General features: G+C 38.2%; 1 protein-coding gene across 3 annotated transcripts in view; it reads right to left on the bottom strand.

The window, feature by feature from the left end:
- Positions 1 to 15,762, bottom strand: part of LOC139940051 (protein Wnt-10a-like) — a 39,950-nt gene extending 24,188 nt beyond the window's left edge. Inside the window, exons 1-3 of one of the 3 annotated variants that reach the window (XM_071936264.1) lie at positions 15,684 to 15,762; positions 15,315 to 15,391; positions 6,363 to 6,718 (exon numbers count right to left, since the gene is read on the bottom strand). In XM_071936264.1, the coding sequence (XP_071792365.1) occupies positions 6,363 to 6,675 (313 nt within the window). In that variant the 5' untranslated portion in view covers positions 6,676 to 6,718; positions 15,315 to 15,391; positions 15,684 to 15,762. Of the gene's footprint in view, positions 1 to 6,362; positions 6,719 to 8,410; positions 9,945 to 15,309; positions 15,392 to 15,683 lie in introns of those variants that run through there. The other 2 variants (XM_071936263.1, XM_071936262.1) reach the window with 2 other exon arrangements.
- Positions 15,763 to 21,070: the final 5,308 nt, after the last annotated feature.

A 21,070-nucleotide genomic window follows, 5' to 3' on the forward strand; every position in this document is an offset into this window, starting at 1 on the left:
GGTTTTTGTATTTTAGCCCTAAATAGCGTTTATTGTTGACTCTTGTAATATCCTGGAGGGAGGTTTGGTTCCGTGTTGACTAATTGCGGCTATTTGTAAAATCAATGTTTTGATTATAATAACTGTTTTAAAGGGATTTTGGGTACTTTTGTACGACACAAAACACAATGTCCATGGATTATACATTAAACTTACACGGTTCGAAGATAATGATGGTAAGCTTCCCTTATAATAATGTATACTTGGTGAGGTGCTGAAATTTTTGAGAAATGAGTAAAACAGTTTTTACGAAAATAGTTTTCGTCTCAACGGACAAAAAATATAAGCATGAACAACGTATACGCGACTCCCCTGAAAACATTGCTCTGTGATTTTCACATTTTTTTCTTCAAACTTGACGACTAATGAAGCTGAAGCTTCTGGAAGTAAATTTTATTACATACATCTTCATTCACAGTGCGTAGGGAGTCATGTCATCGGCAACAACGTGATATACAAAAGGTATCAAAACCCTTTAAGTCGATGCGGTTTCATAAAGGCGCTAAGCCTATATGAGGTTGGTCTATAGTTTAGCAATTTAGAGTTGTTAAGTTTAATCAATAAGGATGATTCATAACAACATTACAGGTCAGTTCGCGCAGGGTCCTCTTCGCAAAAACAATGTTATCACAGTTTTTAAATTTTTGATTTTTTAAATCTTTAAGTAGGCATAACAACAAACCGCAATTGCAGCTCACACAATCACTAAGGATCACAGGATAAATGCAATCATACAAATTAAAATGTAATATTTGTTTTGTTAGAGTCATTTTAACTTACGCCAAAACAAGGAATACGGGTGCCAGTCATCATTGAACATTTATATGTCTTTCTGTTTTCTTGGTGCTGGGGTGTTTATTTGTTTGTTACCTGTTAGCTAAATGAAACTTTACAATATTATCACGAGAAATCCTTTTCTCAAAAGATGTAAGGTGAGAAATTTAACCGCCTTGTAAAACCTTGAAGATCACCTTAAAACACAACTCCCAACTGCGTCAAAATTCGACTGTTTTCGAAAGGTCTCTATGACCTTTTTCGTTTTGGCGCCGGAGAAGGTCAGATTTCTAAGTCGGGGCAAACATGTCACTTTGGTTGTCTGCTTTAGGCGGTGATGTGATCGCTTTAAGGTAACATGGCAGCTGGTGCCCGGTTATACCTTTTATATGTGAATCATCGTTGTCTATATGCGTACTAAGGGTAACTTCTAATGAGCTGACTGGTGCCCTGCCGTTGTTCCCATGATACCTGTGTTGTGAATCACATTTTCTTAAATTTGCCTGATTTTTGTTTGTTGGGTACGTTTAATTTTCATTTTTTAGTCCAAAAGATGTCAAAGTTAAACTATAGACTCATACAAAATCTCAGTCTGTGATGCGAATCTAAATCATTCATAGGCTCAATTCCTCCAAAAATATTGTAACTCATGGAGTCTTCCTTCAAATTAATACGTAACATCCATTATGCACACCCCCATCCACACCACACCCCTACCCTAAAAGTCCTTCATTCCCCACCGTACAATAACGTCCGGGCCAGTACATCTGTGGGCAAATACCTCCTAATTACAAGAGCAGTATGCTTAACTTTTTTTTCCTGCATGTTGGTTAGCATGTTAATTACACTCGATATTGTCTTTGATTTTGTTTTCCTCATTTTATTGTGGAAACCATCTCTTCATAATCATACAAATTGTTTTGTTTTTTAACTGTATTTTTCAATTATCATTGTCAACATGAAAATAATAAAAGTGCATTGAATTACAATGAATTGAATTGAATTGTGTTGAATTGAATTATTTCCGATGATTACTAGAGTTAAAGCTTTGTGGTAACTAGGTTTTATCTCTTGAGAGCCAACACTCCCACAAAAAAGATATACACATGCATGGTTGTACCCGCAAGTTTACTACTTTATTTAGTTTTTTTTTCTATTGGCTTTACCCGATGGAAACCACAGTTCACCTGCACCCATGTAGACTTTCAGTCTCGGCATCCTACGTAAAAGTTACTTTGAAAAATTTCTACTTTGGTGTTTTTTGCGACCTTGGGAAAATGCTGCCAAATTTTGTTTGAGTCAGTGTTCGGAATTGACGCCGCTGGAGCGTTGTGACTGTCGGGGCACTGACAGATAGGAAGAACTATCCGTGCAAGCGTCAGGTTGGGTTAAAGGAGTAGGTGAGAAATGTCTCGCACAAACCTAATGTTATCTGCCCGAAGAAGTAAATCGTTGCCACAAACTATTAGCATTCTCTACAGTGGTCTAATGGCCAAATGCCAGTTTAAAGGCAGTGGACACTATTGGTAATTACTCAAAATAATTATTAGCATAAAACCTTTCTTGGTGACGAGTAATGGGGAGAGTTTGGTATAAAACATTGTGAAAAACAGCTCCCTCTAAAGTGCCATAGCTTTCGAGAAAGAAGTAGTTTTCCACGAATTTGATTTCGAGACCTCAGGTTTAGAACTTGAGGTCTCGAAATCAACCATTGAAACGCACACAACTCCGTGTGACAAGGGTGTTTTTTTCTTTCATTATTATCTCGCAAGTTCGATGACCGATTAAGCTCAAATTTTCACAGGTTGGTTATTTTATGCATATGTTGAGATACACCAACTCTGAAGGCTAGTCTTTGACAATTACTAATAGTGTCCACTGCCTTTAAGACATGAGGACCGGTCAGAATTCACTCCCAAGTGGTCCGACTCGCTATAGTTCAGCTTGAAAACCTTCTTTATCAGCATTTGAAATATGGACCAGTGAAAAACGCTGGTGAATCGCCAAGATAATAGGTCCTGCTGGCCAGTCACTAAATAAGTTAGGAGCAAACCCTGTCTAGAGCAGGCATTGGTTTCTTCACCTCAGCTTGATTACGTACATTTCTACTATCACCTGTTCGACGGGATGAACATATTGTTGAAGCTTGAAAAACTGCATTCGGTGTCATTTTTTAAAGGCTTGTTATGAGATTGTACTATTAGCTGTCTTGCCTTAAGTCGGATATATTAATAACTCGTCGTCTGGGAAAAATCCATTTGAAGTGCATTTCGTTTTGAGTAGCCCTACATTATAATTGATAAACGTTTCAGCACAAATTTCGGTTTTTTTTATACAACAATCCAACTTGTAAACATGGGATCACATCCAAGACGATTGATTGATTGATAAAGTTTACACCTCTCACAATAAATAAACCTCAGAAAATAAGTTGCTGTATGTTCAATTTGTAAACAACAAAATCACTGACATAATTATTTACACAGACAGGAAAATAATGTTCGATCATCAGAACTGAGTAAGACATTGGTCAAATCATGAGGCTCGTTAGATAAACATTAGGCATTGCCACAACTAAAATTGATCCAATCACGGAGCTCGGTAGACAGACCTTGGGCATTGCTCCGCCTAATTGGTCCAATCACGGAGCTCGATTAGATAGACCTTTGGCATTGCCAAGCCTTATTATTGGTCCAATCACGGGGCTCGATAGACAGGCCTTTGGCATTGCCACGCCCAAATGGTCCAATCACGAGGATCGGTAGCCAGACCTTGGGCATTGTCGTGTCATGATTGGCACATTTCGTGTAATACTGTCACACCTCACAAAACCTTTAACGGGAAACAGCATTTCCTAAAGGTAGGTGATTGAATGATATCTTCCTGTAACCTCTACAGAGTGCGTGTATCAACACTTCTTGGGGTTGCATTAATTCCAAGTTTCATCAAGGGATACTCGCAAGGAAAAAACAGATAACTTGAGCCCAAACGCTGCAAGTATCATACTAAAACTGACTGGAAGTTGATGGAAAGAGTTTAGCCGAGATAAATCAGGATCGACTGTGTAAAAGTGCTCTTACAGCTTTCATAAATTACATTGAACAACAGTACTGTCCGGATGTCCATCAACAAAAATGAACTTTCCACCAATCAGCGATCAGTTTACCGCAACTTCATCGTTATTTTTACTACACCGCGCATGCGCAAACCTCTCAAATGTATCTTTCGATTGTTTACAAAAACGCCGATTTCTTGGGAAGGATCCACCTACATTAATTTTGCGTTCTTTGCATAGCCTAAATGTGAAATAAATTAATTAGGGCAAAAGCATCCTGCCCTGATATACACACTATAGAAAGAAAAAAAAACAACAGTCACTCCCACAAAATAAAATAAGAACACTATAAAGGCACTGGACATCTTAAGTCATTTTCGAAGACAAGTATTGTGTATCTCAACATAATATCCACAAAATAAAAAACCTGTGAAACTTTGGACTCAATTGGACTCAATTAGAGAATAATGAAGAAGACAAAAAACACCCTTGTTGAACAAACTTAATTGCTTTCAGATGCATAATAAAAGACCTCAACTAATGCTACCTTTGTTTTAAAGAAAAACCGTAACTTCAGAGGGAGCCGATTTTTACAATGTTTTATACTATCAACAGCTCTCCATTACTCGTTAACGAGTAAGTTTTCATGCTAAAAGATATTCTGAGTAATTACCAACAGTGTTCAGTGCCTTTATAACCTACTCTCACTGCAAACTCACCCAACCTCGCGTGGCACACACTTTTTCATTTCCCGCCCCAAATAATCACCCGGGACAAACACGGAGCACGAACGGCGCGTTGCGAGACACCTGCGCTGGTGACTTTATAAAAGACACTGGGATTAGTGGTTGATCCATCCCTCGAGCCGTTAGGAGCCGAATCTTAACACACCTTCAAGGTCATCCCATGTCCTGAATGTTTATAGATCATATCCTCTTTATTCCCACGTCTTCTTCCGGATAACATTTTGGCGTGGCGAGATAGAGAAAAAAACCTGGCTCTAAAAGATGTGATTAGGTAGAGATACTCTTTGCTGACCTAGTTTGTTATAAAAAGTGTGTCTCAACGTCAATGACTGTACACTGTGGTTTGTTTACTATGTAAATTTATTGTGCATGTTTTTTTCCCAAAACTGTTTGATCTGTTTAAACATTATTAAAGCAAAATGATTTTCTGGATCCGTTTTCGTGTCATTTTTTAGCGGCTAGCAGTTTTCAGCCCTGGTTTTTTAAGCTTATACTCAGGGCAGCTTTTAAGTACATAGAACCAAACTTGCTAAGTAATAATTATTAGCACACCAGTAATGACACATTTCATATTGATGTTAATTATTCCGTGGTTATAACATTTGCTTCACCAATATCTTTGCTCATGCAACAATTTCTTGCTTGTGCCGGTTGTTTTAAATTGCACCTTTTACAATTCAATTAAAACTCACATATATGTCCATATTTTAAAACAGTATGCTGTACTACAGCAGTACAAAGCCAGAGCAATAATTTATAACGAAGTAACCAAATAACAAGGCTTCTTTTACAAGGAAGAGAATATAATATTAATAAAGTAATTGAGGCATCATCCAACTTATAATTTATTGTGTGTGCTTGAAATTTAGTTGCAGTTTTTTATTTTAACTCTCATAATTCATGTTTTGTATTATTTGCTGTAGTTCGTATAGACAGTTCACCTTGCACTGATTGCATTGTCAGACTCGGTAATAAATGGCATTATCAGTGTCGTCTATATGATTACAGAATATAGCAGTCTGGGAACCAATCACTCGTCACCCCATAGTAATATAATTCCCTGGATTTTAGCAAACATTTATCTCTCCACTCAGATAATTATCGGTGACTGGGGACAGTTGTTGAGGATGTTGGCAGGCTGGAATTCCTCCATGACGAATTATAAGATTATTGCGATTAAAAGCCAACTTGCAAAACCAAAATGTTCGGCAGTTTCGTATGGCATACCCAAATGGGCCTATTAAAAAACTACGATTTAGGCTTAGGCTTTGCGCTTAGGCTCCGTCAGTGATTTATAAAACGTGCGCTTTTATTACGGGGCTTCAATCAGGCTGATTGAGCCTGAGCTCAACAAGCCATAGTTTCGAAAAGAGCCGAAATTGTGACTGAATCATTGCGCCTTTAATATTTTTGACGCACTCAAAGATTTCTGCAATCACTGATTTGAGTAAGCGTTGTTGAAAATAAGTAAAAGATCCAACCATTAGTACTTTTTTAGTTTACAGAAATTCTATGTGCGAAACCCCCATTTCTGTTTCAAATAATGTATTTCTTTCTGCTACAGTTTTGAAGTTTGTTTTCTGTGAACTAGAATGTTACCCAAACTAAAAGAAATTTCAAAAAAGTGCAAGACTCGATCCTAACGTGCACTTTTAGCCTATAGTATTGTTTCTTCATTGGTGTTGCTCACCGTTCTGTTTTTGTAGTGCTTCGTTCATAAATTATTGTGTTTTTTATGATAAACTTACCTCGCGTCATCATGACATTGGTGTACGGACTCCCGTTCTTCGTCCGTAGATTTGTGCAATTCCACCGCTGGCCCCTCATCTGATTCGCGCACTCATCTACGGCAATCTGAACGCCGTTAATGGCCGATGCAACGACGTCCGGAGCCCGACGGCACTGCTGCAACTGCTTCCGTGTCAGGCCGGGGTAAGACCGGCAAATAGTACTGGATGACCGGGAGAGTTCCCCGTTGGCCCCGCCGCCTCCCCCTCCTCCTGCCCCGGGCGAGTACTTGCTGTTGCCGGCCCCGTTCTCGGCCATGGACAGCATTGTCATGTCATTGCTGGTGTAGGCTGCCTGGACGACATGTCCAAATTGTCTGTCGATCAACATTTACAAAGAGAACATATTCAAACAAATATGTATATTTAAATAAATAACAGCTTATCATATTTTGGAATATGGGTAAAAACCAAAATTAATATTCTTCATCCCCGATGCAAATTTCCATCTATTAAAAAAAAAAAATTCAATGAATTGTTTACAAATCTACTTGTTTGCGACTGAAAAAAAAAATAGTAATTTTAATTTGTATTAAATTGACTTCACGATTACATTCAATTTAAAGTACTGATTTTGTTTCCTTTTGAAAAATGTGCTCTGTTAACACAAAAGGGTTTGGTTGATGCACTTTAAAATCATACTGATCTGCCAGGGAAAATTGATTTAAGAGTTTAATATTTCCTCAGGATGTTCAAATTAAACTTATGTTAAGGTCGGGCATTTCTTTTCACAGCCAGTTTTAATAATTGGATACAAGTCTTCTGTCGAAATCAGATTTTGGGAACTCTGTAATCGGTGTTAGAAAAATCACAACTTTATGTTTTTGAAACCTAGTTGATTGAGAAGCGATTGTTTTTAATAATGGTTGGATATAAGTCATCTGTTGAACAAGTTAATTCCCCGGACTGATAATTTGAAACAAGTGTTAGCTATACCAGGTTTTGTAATAAGTGCGTAAAACTGGCCAACGCCCAGTTGTCCTGCCGTGCACCCTTTGTCTGCATTGGGTTTGTCTTATTAATGAGCTGACTTCCAGCAAACAATTCATCATTTGCCGATGATGTTACTCGGCAGTTGCACCTTGGTAGAATCAAAACGTAGTCTTTGGTCAAGTTGTGACAGTTCACGAAGGTATAGCAGAGGCTTCTAAAGCGTTAAAGACACTTGAGTACTGGACACTATTGGTAATTGTCTAAGACCAGTCTTCTCACTTGGTGTATCTCAACATATGCATAAAATAACAAACCTGTTAAAATTTGAGCTCAATCGGTCGTCGAAGTTGCGAGATAATTATTAAAGAAAACACACGCTTGTCACACGTATAGTTGTGTGCTTTCAGATGATTGGTTTCGATACCTCAAATTCTAAACTTGAAGTCTCAGAATCAAAATCGTGAAAAATTACTTCTTTCTCGAAAACTACGTTACTTCAGAGGGAGCAGTTTTTCACAGTGTTTTATACTATCAACAGCTCTCCATTGCTTGTTACTAAGTAAGTTTTTATGCTAAAGATTATTTTGAGTAGTTATCAATAGTGTCCACTGACTTTAATTGGGTATTTGGCACAGTCAATTTTAATTTCTAAAATATAACATTTTTATCCCGTTTCCTCGTATCGAGCTCTATTTTTCGAACTCATCTTACCTATACTTCGAAGAATCTCCACTGAGAGTAAAGGTAAAGATATTAAAAACCTATTTTCATACCGTTCTAATAAAATGGGTTTTAATCGTGCAGTTGGTGTTACACCATTACCCTATAGAGACAGCCTTGTTCCGCTCTCCACACGTGGTGAACCGCTACGGGCAACGGTATGGTTCCCGCCGCTAGGCGTCCCTCGCTCTTGTTTTCATCTCGCAAAACACGAGGCCAAGAAACACCTTGTTGCAATTTTAAAAATCACCCCAAAAAGATTTGTGCAGTAAATCTAAAAATAATTTGACAGCTTTGGAGGGGTGTATGGTTATTTTTATGGGGGTCTTATATTTTGAGTGCAAAGAACAGCCTACCTTAATGTGCAGAGGGCAATGACGATTATTAGAGTATACCTCGACGGGGCTGAACACCACATGTTACCGTGAAGATAGTAACCTAGCCACACGGTGAATCAAGTCGAAGTCCCTGATTATGTCAACTGAAATTTCCGCTGTGAGTTATAAGTTCTCGGAACAGGTTTCAGTGTTTGTGGTGTGTATTTTTTGTCTTACTTGTTCATAAATGTATATTTTCCTGCTTAAAATATTTTAAGTCACTTTCATATAGGCTAAACGGGCTTTTCCGTTGCGGTCTCGAGTCGATGATGGGCAGTAGACGTCCACTTCGTTTTAATGCATTTCTCAAGCCGGCCAGAAGTAATCAACGAGCACTGAATCCACTGACGTTTGTTTTAAAAAGGACAAGTGATGTTTTTCCCGCCGATAATTGTCCATCCGTAAACGAATCTCCAATCGGAAATTTGAAGATACACACCTAGAAAATGATGTCAATCAAGTTCGAGATTTGGCAACTCTTATGGAGACTCCACACAACCCGCAAGAAATGGAGGTACCAAGTTCTCTGAAAGTTGAGAGTAGCAAAGTTGTCCACCAACGTGTCTCGAGAGGGATGTAGCTCAAAGAAGTTTCGCGTTTGTTCTTAACGATGCTGAATGAAGATTGAATCAACAAAGTGATGTAGAGATGAAATCACCAGGTGTGATGATCATAGCAGGGCAACTAGTCATCTTCAAGTAACTTGCAACACGTCTCTCCAGGGAGATGACCGCAGTGCGTGGGTCATATCTTTTTTTTATAACAAAAAAGAGAACAATCTTTAGCAATTCTTTGGAATTTCCACTCAATGGATGGAATCAGTTCCAAAAAGATATACGTTGTCGTGACGACAGAGCATCTGTCACTGCCAGCTCCAAGCTACTGCCTCGTGAAAACCGATTATATTTTGTGCTATTTTGTTATACTCTTTCATAATTATAAGTTTTTTTTATGAAAGAAACTTGGCGGTGTGATTGGCACTTTTATCTGTCCGAGTTGAGCGAGTTGTGAGGGCGGGTCTGCACGGCCCACACGCCGGGCAAGGAGAGCTCGCCTTAGGGCTTAGTTTAGCCTGTACCTCCACCGGCCAGCATGAGATCTTGTTCTTTAGGCAAAAAATCCATTTCAAAATAATTCCCTTGTAAAAAAAGAAAAGAAAAAAAGAAACACACACAAATGGCCTGCTGCAGCGACGGGATCTTATTTTCCTAACACAGCTTGCAGTCTCGGTGAGAGAGGTAATCCAACAAGCCGATGCAGACTTCTTACCAGCAAGAAATTGATCAACATTTGTTTAGGCTGTTAACCCCACACTGCGTTCCAAATTATCTTGATGACGAGTTGTAACAGTTCATTGTTGGTGTAGGACGGCACGATCAAGTCCAAAGCAAAAAAACGGAGAGAGTGCACCAACCCGAGTCCAAGACGCACTTGTTGCAAAATCCAAACCTTCTTGCAATTTCCCCCGGAAAGACGTAAATTAAGAAGACTCCAAATGTAAAGACATAACGCTGCCACCAGTTCGTTGATTGAGCTACTTAAATGAGGTGAAAAACCACCGCCTTGAAATGGTCAGTCGGAACAACTCAAACCTCATTAGGTTGTTAATGTAGTTTTTACAACCGCTGCTACAATACCTTCAAACCGCTTCTTTTGTGCCGGGACGCAGTCGGTGGTAAGCGGTCTACCTTTGTGACCGATTGCCGAAAAGATTGGCAACTCTTCTTTTTTGTGAGTGGAAAACGGATATCTTGTCTTTTGAAAGATGACTCAGTCCACTCGTTTCGTCATTCGTGTACAGAGTGAAAACATTTTGACTTTGCCATCGGACATAACACGTGCTATGTTTACTCCAACGTAATTATAAATTATCTCAAAATTCCAAGACTGTTTTTAAGTAAATATTTCCTTTTAACTTCTTGAAGTGATGTCAGTATTTCTTCCCATGGGGATGCCCAAACTGACTATCTCCATCAGAAGAACTCCAGGGATAACATGAGGCGATTTCAGTTGAACTACAAATCCTATCAACTATCAATTCTTGTGATTTTCATATCGCTATTCGAAGCCTTGTTTTTTGTAATTATTTGTTAAAGGGAGTACACCTTTGGTACTACAATGTATTACCAAAAACTTACTTGGCAAGAATCACTGCAGCTAATGACATGTCTGTAACTTTTGAGAAACAATACCCTTCTAAGAAATGTAGTGTTTAAGAAAGTGATTTTCAATCTGGGAAGCGTTTCTGCATGGAATGATTCTCAGCTTGAGTATTCCAATTACGAGGTATTCTTTATGCGTGGAACTAACCACTCCAGATTTATTTTAAAACTAGACGTACCGTTAATATTCAAAATAGGAACTTTGCATTCTGGTACAGCAATATTTCCGGATAGATAAACTTTGAGCCCTAGTTACAAAATGGCGGCCGAAGAGGACCCACAACGCGATGTGCATTACGATCGCTGCTATTTGATATAAGCATGCTCTTCCGCCATCTTTGATACTCATGGGGCCAATTTCATAGGGGAAATAATGCTTTAAAATCCCTGCTAAGCAATAATGAGCGGGATACCAGTCACAACTTGCACATTTTACACATACTTTGGCTGTTACCCTTTTTTTGGTTAGCATAAGTTGGTTTTGCCTTGCTAATTTTTTTTTAAAGCGCTGAATTTATTGTGTGGTAAGCAGAGCCGTGAAATTGTACACAGACTTGATACCTTCACGCCTCGCATTGGCTACATGGTGCCATGACGGTGGGGCTGGGTCGGTGGGAGAGGAGGGACCGGTCAAAAGGAAAGATGCATGCTGTTGGTAAGGGCACAAGCCACATTTTGGCAATATTGTCAAAGACGAGTATTTTCACATGGTGATCCCAACATAATGCATAAAATAACAAATCTGAGAAAATTTGGGCTCAATTGGTCATCAAACTTGCAAGAGAATAATGAAAGAAAAAACACCCTTGTTACACAAATTAGTCTGTTTAATGTGAATAATAAAGGGCTTCAGGCCTGAAGTATTTTGATATTTTATTGACAAATTACCAAATTACCTCTTCCTCAAAAACTACATAAAGAGGAAGCCGTTTCTCACCATATTCACTTATTATTTATACTATCAACAGCTCTACAATGCTCGTTACCAATATGTTTTTATGCTAACAGTTATTAATTTGAGTGTCCAGTGCCTTTAAGATTCGCTTGATTAAGCTAAACTTGCATCTTGACAAGAGAAAGAAGAAAAACTCATCCAATTTGTAGCTAATTCCATTGATATATTTGTGAGGTCGCCTCCAAGGACAAAATTACGTGAATGATCACCGCGGATTCCACTGCTAGTTATCTTACATGTTAAGCGGAAGTATCAACTTTTCGCTTTAAGTTCTCCATGCAGAGAAAACTTAGGCCATCAGCGGAAATTATGTGGCAATGCTGTTAAATTGGAGTTATTGGATTAAAACTCGACAGTGATGACAAACGTTGTTCAGGACACTTTTCAATTTAGTCCAATTAATTTGAGGACGTTAGTTTCTTTAGGAGCAAAGGAACGCACTTTTAAAACCGGTTTAAGTCGGCTAATGTGAACAACTTTGTTTTCTTCTTAAACTAAACAATTAATTATTCAGGAATTTTGTTTACTTTTGTATGATTTGTATATTTTATTGTGTTTGCTATGGTGTCATTTAGCCTTTGAGGACTCTGCTTAAGGGTCGAAACGCCAGGCCATTCAAGCGATTCCTGTGTACTGTAGTGGGGTGTGTGGTACCAGTTACGTGACGTCATCTTAACGCAAATATGGTACAATCAAACTTATCATAGAGATGTTTATGTTTTGTTGTGTAGAAATTGTACAAACTCACCGTGTAAACCCTTCATCAACAATGACAGGCTAGTACGGTCACCAACAATGACAGCCGCCATCAACAATGACAATTTAGCCCAAATCGAGTGGAGTCATCCATTTCACAATGCTCGTAAAAATGACCAATAAAAAAAGAACAGCGAGTTAAAAGTGCCAGGACACCCACATCGAATGAAATCCGAGTTGCTGGGTAAACTCACTGCGATATTGCTATAGGCCTACATGACAGTGTAGTTTGTGGAGGGGGGGGGGGGGGGGGGGCATGATTTGATTTGATTGATTGGTCAATAGTCACCATATGGGAAACAATCAATAATTGGGATTTGATTTATTATGCTATTATTTTAGATCCGCATTGTTTCTTGGATTAATTTCTAAGAAACTCCAGGACACACCTTAAAATTCGCAGAGGTGTATTGTGGAAATCATAACCTTGAATGACGTCATACGATTATAAAAAAGTAAATGTGTTTACCGTTCTCTCTCTCCCCCACACCCATGTCCATCCTGACTCATAAGGAGGAAACAAGAACTTTTAATTTGTAGTTTTTGTGTTTGTTCAATTGGGGCACCCCCATCATATTGTTCTTACATCCAACAATTAAACGTCCCTCAACAGTGGTCCCAGTACAGTATTCCAAAATGCCATTTAAAACACACAAGGGTGGATTTCACAAAGAGTTAAGACTTAGTCCTAACTTAGGACTAGCCTTAGGTTTTTCTTAGCTCCTAAGACTAGCCCTAAGTTATATAGGACTAGTCCTCAGTTCTTTGTAAAATCGATCCAGAGGACCAGTCAGTTCTCTGCAAGTGGTCCGTGTGGCAGGAGATTCTGTCCCCCTGTGATGCTGTTCCGCTATACGAATTGTGTACAAACTTCTTCTGATGATAGCGCCCTCTTTTGAACCGTCCTCCTCCAGCCCATTCTAATTTCCCATATTGGGTGACAGATTTCCCTATGGCACCGGCTTGCTATTTCATTATTGAAACAAATTCTGAGCTAGTGAAAGAGCTGGGGACTTTAGTGAAATAACAATCTAACTGGTCCCAGATGGCTAGTCAAAAGTAAGGGGAAACCGTGCTAAGATTTGTGAGTCGACCACTTATGACATTTAATACAATTTATAGAAACCCACACAGGATCTGATGAAAACCAATCAGCAAAGTTAATGCTCTCCAGTCTAAGTTTCACTTTGTTAATTTCGATGCTTTTCCCCTACTATCTGAGCACAAATAGATCTGTTGTTTCTCTATCTACTTGTAGTCCAAGCGCTGACTTTGGGGTTTGAAGGACAAACTTCCCCCTCCACAAAGTTGAAAACGGACAAGTGGCATGAACTCCATATTAAAATGCAGGTTGGAACAAAACACTATGAATGGGTTTTGAGAAAAATAACATCCGCAGTTACCACCGTCATCGAAATAAACAACCAGCCGATTATTGCAACAGTAAAACAGTCTTCATTTAGAACTATTCATAAAACAGCCGTTTAGGTATCCATCACTCTTCATATCTGATTTTCTTCGCACCTCTACATCCTTTTAGGCATTGAATTTCGTTTCATTTCCTCGCGGCGACCTCACCCTAAAAACCCGGAGGTAGAGATACATCTTCACGCCTGTACTGTCCATTAGTGGAAGACCTTCTCGTGTTGATTTGTCTCAACTTTCCCCAAAAGAGGGCGCTAACAACCTTGAACCGCTCTCATCTTTTTAAAAGTATTTTGACTTTAATGTCGTGTAATTTTTGAGATGTTAATATGAACCTATGTGATTGGGCTATAGAAACCGCACTCGAGCTCTTCTCGTGAAGAACCTGTATCCCTCAAGAGGGCGTTTACCACATCACTCTCTCTTACATTTCAATTCTCCATACAAACACTTGTTCCCTAAAATTTGTTTATACCATAGAGGAAGAATATGTATTCCCTCACTGGGATGGGGCGAAAGCGCCCCGTCTTATCACCACTGCGCTCTGTACTCACTTTTACCAACAGAGGGCGTACTTATCAGTGACGCAACCAAGTTAGGATGACTCCACTATACACAAAATACTATTTAAATTTTTTTTAGAAGACTCCCAGCCTTTTGAAATAAAGTACTCAGTTTTCTTTCCTAGTTTACAGGGGAAGTCCGGGGACTTTTTGATCTACGCACGCCACAAAAACAAAAACGTCATAGGGGTGTGATGGATTTCTCAACAAAAAAGCTGGCACCTTGAGAAACGAGTCCTACGCCAAGAAAAAATTGAGGCAGATTTTTTCAGAGCCTAGCTCACCTTAAATTGACACAAAATTGAGAGTTATTGACTAAGGCACAATATTAGGTTTGCAGTAACACCATGTACATGAGTAGGATTGTAAACTTTGCATGGTGGAGATACAATCTAGTAAGGTTGCAGTAACACCATGTACATGAGTAGGATTTGAAACTTTGCATGGTGGCGATGAGATATAAATAATCTAGTAAGGTTTTAGGTAACGCACACCATGTTCATGTTGAGTAGGATTTGAAACTTTGCATGGTGGGAGACAATCAGGTGAGGTTTGTGGCCTCTTCTATGAGTATAGTGCTAGTTCTGAGAGGTTTGACAACTCAACGTTTGACTAAGTATGCTCTGATCGTCTTCAAGAGGATGCAAATCAGCATTCTCCTGAAGACGTTAGGAGCATACTCTGATCAAAATTTTGATTTGACAAACCCCAGTTCGTCTCAGAACAACCACTACTCAAAGATATGTTTGTGTCTCTGTGAACCTCAGCTCTGAAATGGCATGATTGTAGTGGGATTATATACAGCAATAAATTCCTCCTGCATTGAAACTAAAGGTATTTCTACATTAATCACCCTGACAAAACATTGCCTTTTCCAATGAATCGGCCCCAAAACACATGTGTAGACCTAGCCCAGGTTGAACTGACGTCCTACCAGGGCTAGTGTAGCCCTTTAACAAACAAAAATAACAATCATGCAATTAATATTATGACATACAAATTGAGAATAAAACAAACCTCACCATTCACGCTTTAGACGAGCTGATAACTTCCAGCATTCAACCCTGCTTACCAAATGACTACTTTGACTCTATTTAGCCTAGAAGAAAATGAAACACAATCTAGAATCATTTTTATGCAAATTTAATTGCAAAGAAACGATGTACATTATTTTGTATACACAGCAACAATCAAACCACAATGCACTCATGACGTACTACACTGTAGTACTACTCATGCACGAAAGATACGACACACACCACACACAGTGTGGTCTCAAACCTACTAAAAACATACCAAAATGTTGTGCATAAACAGTTACAAACTACATGCTAGTACAAATACAATAATATCTATAATATTCTGAGCATCTAAAAACAACATGTTCTTACCCATAAACCCGATAAAGAAGCAACAAGTAGTCACAAATAAAGGTCTGAACAAGTGAAGAATATCGTGTTTACAAACTTCCCTCGGAAAAACTAGTTACTAGAGGGCGCTATAGGACGATAGACTTGTACTTCAGTCAACCGAATGTTTCAGTTCACGCGCAGTGTCTGAGGTTTTCTTCAATGTCCCCCCCCCCCCCCCCTCACTCCCAGTCGCAATTTTATTCCTTGCACTACTAGAATAAAATTAGGGCTTTTATAATTGTGATTTTTTTCCTTCTACAACGATTTTAAAAAGGGAATTGTCTTTAAAAAAAACCCATCAGGAACATGTTTGAGAATGGTGGTTCTAATGTGCAGAAGAAGAAAAATGCCTTCGGGTCACCTATGATAGGCAAGGTATGTTTACCTGCTACTTACAGTTAAAATTAAATTGTTTGGATCTTGAAAATAGTAATACTGTCTTTTGAACTATTGTCTACTTCAGGTTTGCTAATGTTTAATTAAACCTGTAAAAGAATGCTACACAGGATCTCAGGTTTTCGAAAAAGTGCTTCTCGAAAACCTGAGAACCTGTTCAGCATTTTTATTACCGAGGATGACTTAGGTTTAAAATGATAGATTAATTAAAAAAACAATTTACGGTTTGACGGTTGGATGGATAACAAAAGGAAAACAAATTACTAAGTTGGTTTGATCGTGAGAAAGAAATGTCTAACTTAGTAAGCAACATCTAAAATGAATTAAAAATACTTAATAATAAAAATCAACAATAAACAATAGCACTTCTTGGACACTTATCAATAAGTTCCAAATAGGCCCATATACGGAGCCCCCGAAACTAAGATGAATGTTTGTAAAATATCACCTCTTAATTGCACCCCCCCGATGCCAAGACGCCTCCCCCCCCCCCCCCCCGCTATGCTTCTCATGCTTAAAGTTTCACGGACAACATTATTTTCCGCGACCGTAGGACAATAAACTCCTTCCGCACACCGGTGAAAATAGTGCGCCTTTACTGTGTATAAACATTGGAAAACGAAGGCTAAACACATTGAAGTTTTCCCAAGTTATTTTATTTGGGTTACTTTTGAAGAAAACAGTCTTCACTTTTATTAAAATTGAATTTTTGTTTAATTCTTTTAATAATTGATAGCCTCGAGTAGAAATATAAGCACGAGTAAACGGTCTACCAAGGCAATTTGTTTGTTTTTCAATTTGTGTCATTTTCACACGTCAGAATGTAACAACCTTGCGACTCCTTCAAATTTCGCCGTCCTAATTTACGGAATTTTTTCAACATTTTGCCGAATTTTGTCAAGCCATGGATTTAAGTGGACTGCCTAAATTATATAGACCAAATACAATTGTCTGAAGCTGGAACTGGACTAGTAAAAGGCTGAAATTCGGAAGTGAAAATGCTACGCCATCTCACCCTTTCGCCCATGTGCCATCCGCCAAGCCTCCGTGCAAAAGCACGCAACCACCGTGCAAGAGCACGACGTCGTTGTTGTTCGAGAAGATGTACTACCGCGAGCAGAGACTTTGACTGCTTTTTGACTGCTTCTTGCAACCAAGTTTTGTGAAACAAGAGTCGAAACAGTTTTACTTCTTATAGCAGAATGAGGAATATTGTCGTCCTGGGTGAATTCTTGAGTCGAGTTCAAGACATGGTCAAGCCTGACCAGGAGGGGTGAGTCAATGAGCCAACACACAAAAACGGTTCTTTTTAGAACCACCAGTAGACAGACAACTCTCATGAATATATAGATATTGTTTCAATTTTTACTGCAAATCTTGAGGACAAACAATATTAATGTTTATCCCTGTGTTGAAAACCCTAGTCAGCTAGTTTATCTCGTCAAAACACTTGTTAAAATGTTGTACAATGTGTACACAGATTTACAAGCAAATTCCTCTCAAACTTTTAATTTATACTCAAGGTTTTAGGGGGGTGAAGAGAACAAGTGAAGCATTAACAAAGTTATAAACAAAATAATGCTCTTGAAAAATACTTGTTTAGCAAATAGTTGTTTTCTCAAAAATAAAAGCAGTAAAATAGACGAAAATTCTTTGTGACGATGAAATGATTGGCACTCTAAGGTTTCGCAGTAAAGTTACTGCATGAACTGCCAATTTAAACTTATCTTTTGGTCAAATAGGAAAGATGTTTTAACAGATAAATAAACAAGAATGAGAAATGTGTAAAAGGGTGTCATAATGTAAACCTAACAAAAAAAAATTCATGTGAAAATTATGTTGATCTTTAATACCATCAGTCCAATAATATGATGTGTGTGTATCATGTGCTTAAAAATAATTTTGGTCATGTTAGAATTTAAAAAATAAACACATGTTCATCAAACAAAAGTTGTGGTCATAATAGCCTGAATTTGAATGTTTTAATGTGTGTAGCATAAGGTATTTTTTAGAAATGGTGGCTATTATTATTTGGCTGTTATGTGGTATCCCCCACTCGGCTAATGTTAAACTCGCAGTGCAAATCACATCACCTGTTCACCCGCGAACTGAACAATGAGACGGATGGTGGTGACCATTTGCATGCCTTCTCTCGGAACTGATGCCATTCATTGCATCAACAAAAGAAATAGTAATACACTTTTCAAAGAAGATGAGAAAAAGAAGAAAACTTTGCACTGATCTTCAACGAGCATAACAGGATTAAGGGTCTATTGAATTGCATAACTTTGAATGACTATGTGTATGAAAGCTGACTTTGGAACATTTCAGTTTGTTTATACGCAATGCGATGCAATAGGCAAAAATGAACACCAACATTACTGACCGAAACAATCCACCACACAAACATTTAATTATCCAAACTTGACTTTAATTAAATATAAACAAATGCCCCTACAGGGGAGTTTAAACAACTTAATGAGTTAGTCCCTTTTTTTAAACTAGTGATGAGTGGTTAATTAGCCCAACGTTTATAACTCAAGTTCCAATTAGTAACAGAGTGAATGATTTAGATAACAATTGAATGAATGTGTAGCCTCCTGAAGAGGGGTGAATGTTTGATAAAAGAGTGGATAAACAAATTATTATGAAATAAAGCAACAACATGAAAATTACTTAAAAAGTAGAGTTATGAGGTAAATTAAACCAAACCATTCTTAGGTGTACATGTTGTGTATTTTTTACTAGTGATTGATGAACGTGTAACCCCCTGGAGAGGGATAATGTTTTCAAAAGGAGTGGAGTATTATGAAATAAAACAACACAGCAAGACTTAGTGTTAGTAAATTAAAATTATTTTGTTCTTAGGCTAATATACAGTTTTTAGTCTATTGAATTCAGTCTATTTTCTCACACTAAATATTTCAAATTCTCACATTCAAAGTCTGGCTTTGAAGTCCTTTCCCTTTCTTGTTCGTCTGGTGATGTCCTTATAGACTCAAGTTCACGCTGCCTTTTGTGGATTCATAAAACCACGTCACCTTTCTTGGTTCTGAGATCATTTATGCAGAGTATCTTTGTTCTGTTATCAAGTCTCATTTTACACTTTACACCAAAAGTCACTCATTGTGTGTGAATCAGGTATTCACCTGTTTGCAATCAGGATGTGAGGAAAGTGTTTTCGTACACAATGTTGAGTCATGTACCCTGAAATTGTATTGAATTTTCCAATAGAATACGGGTTTTTTTTATAACTTTGTATGAGGTGGTGTGCCAAGGATGTCTTGAAGTCACGAATACCCAGCTGACATTCTTATGGAGTACATTCTTATCCAATAATAGAGATATCTCTATTAATGGAGATATCTCTATTACTGGAGATATCTCTATTGTAAATAGAGATATCTCTATTATTTTCAATAGAGATATCTATATTAAACTAATTAAAAGAGATATCTCTATTAACAGTAGAGATATCTCTATTAAATTAATTAATAGAGATATTAAATAACGATATCTCTATTATTAATAGAGATATCTCTACTGACAACAGAGATATCTCTATTATTAATTTGTGTGTCAAAACTAGCGCAGACAAACTTAGTATCTTTTGAATCATAGTATTAAGTTATGCTAAGTTGGAGTTGCATAAATTGGTTTGCAATTTTGTAATACTGTTACCTTAAACATGGTCACAACTTAAATATGTGAATAACTATTGTGTCAATGTTGGCTAAGGCATAGATGAATTAATGTGTAATGTTTACAACTCTTCAGAGCCATAGAGCTACCACATTTGCAACGTTTGTTATCGACACGGAACGTAACGCCGAGGGCGCACTTGTCACCTAGAGACAGCTTAATTTAAGGAAAAAACATTTGTATGAATACAAAAATAGTGAACAACTAAGGACGTAGAAAAAAGAACGTTTTGAACATTGAGGGCAGCATCACTACCATCCCACCAGAGCCGTATTTCAATCCCGCTATATGACAATCATATCCAATCACAACACATCGTACAACACCCAAAACCATTTACACGGATAAAACAGATTTTAAGCAGTCGATGGACAAGTCGTTCGCTGCAACGGCTCTCAAGCGATTGTCTGATCTCGCAAAACCCGCCGATTTCCGACTCTTTTGTTGCCAGAGCAGAAGTCTCACGGGAGCAGCAATATCGCGAGAGCATCACATGAGAGATGTTATTGTCCCAACTCTATCGTATACAGCATGGACACCGGGATAAGTTTCTTCGCTTCGTGTCAAACATTACACTGCGCAATTAATCTGACTTCGTAGTAAAATTATTATATTGTATAACACAGACAGATCTCAAATAGAATGTACAAAAGAACAGATTGGGTGATAACTGAACAGTGAGGGCGCTATAATGCACCCACGTAAACTCTCAGTTGGCTTCCGCAAGACGGTTGCAGATGTTTCTGGCCACGAAATTCGAGATTGCCTCACATTAATTTTCTTTTTTTATTCTACAGACCCCTGTAAGTCTTATTGTGAAACTGTTTTTACATCATGTCATGTTCTGTACCTGCGGCCAAAATTTAAAATGGTGAGGTCCTCAGAGCAAAATGGGTGTGACCTGGGTGCATCTTTTTTCATTTTAGGGAAGGATTTCTGACACAGTCAAACGGTAGTTCCCTTACATTTTGTTCTGCCAAAAACTAGCCCTTGTCAGTGCTCTTGTCTATTGTTAGTGCCGTTTCACACAATCTGACATGAGGATTAAAAACAATGAACACAGCCGCGTGTACAAGGAAAACATAAATAAAACGATAAAAAATTCCCAAGTAAAAGACTATTAATAATAATAAATAATAATAATAAGACTTGTAATGCCCACATATCCACCCTGATGGGTGTTCAAGGCGACATGGAAAGTGGGAGGGGTGGGGGTTCGGACGTCTTTTTGGTGGTTGGGTACCCCCCCCCCCCCGACCACCTCACAA

The sequence above is a fragment of the Asterias amurensis genome, chromosome 7, assembly GCF_032118995.1.
Source record: "Asterias amurensis chromosome 7, ASM3211899v1".
Taxonomy (NCBI): Eukaryota; Metazoa; Echinodermata; class Asteroidea; order Forcipulatida; family Asteriidae; genus Asterias; species Asterias amurensis.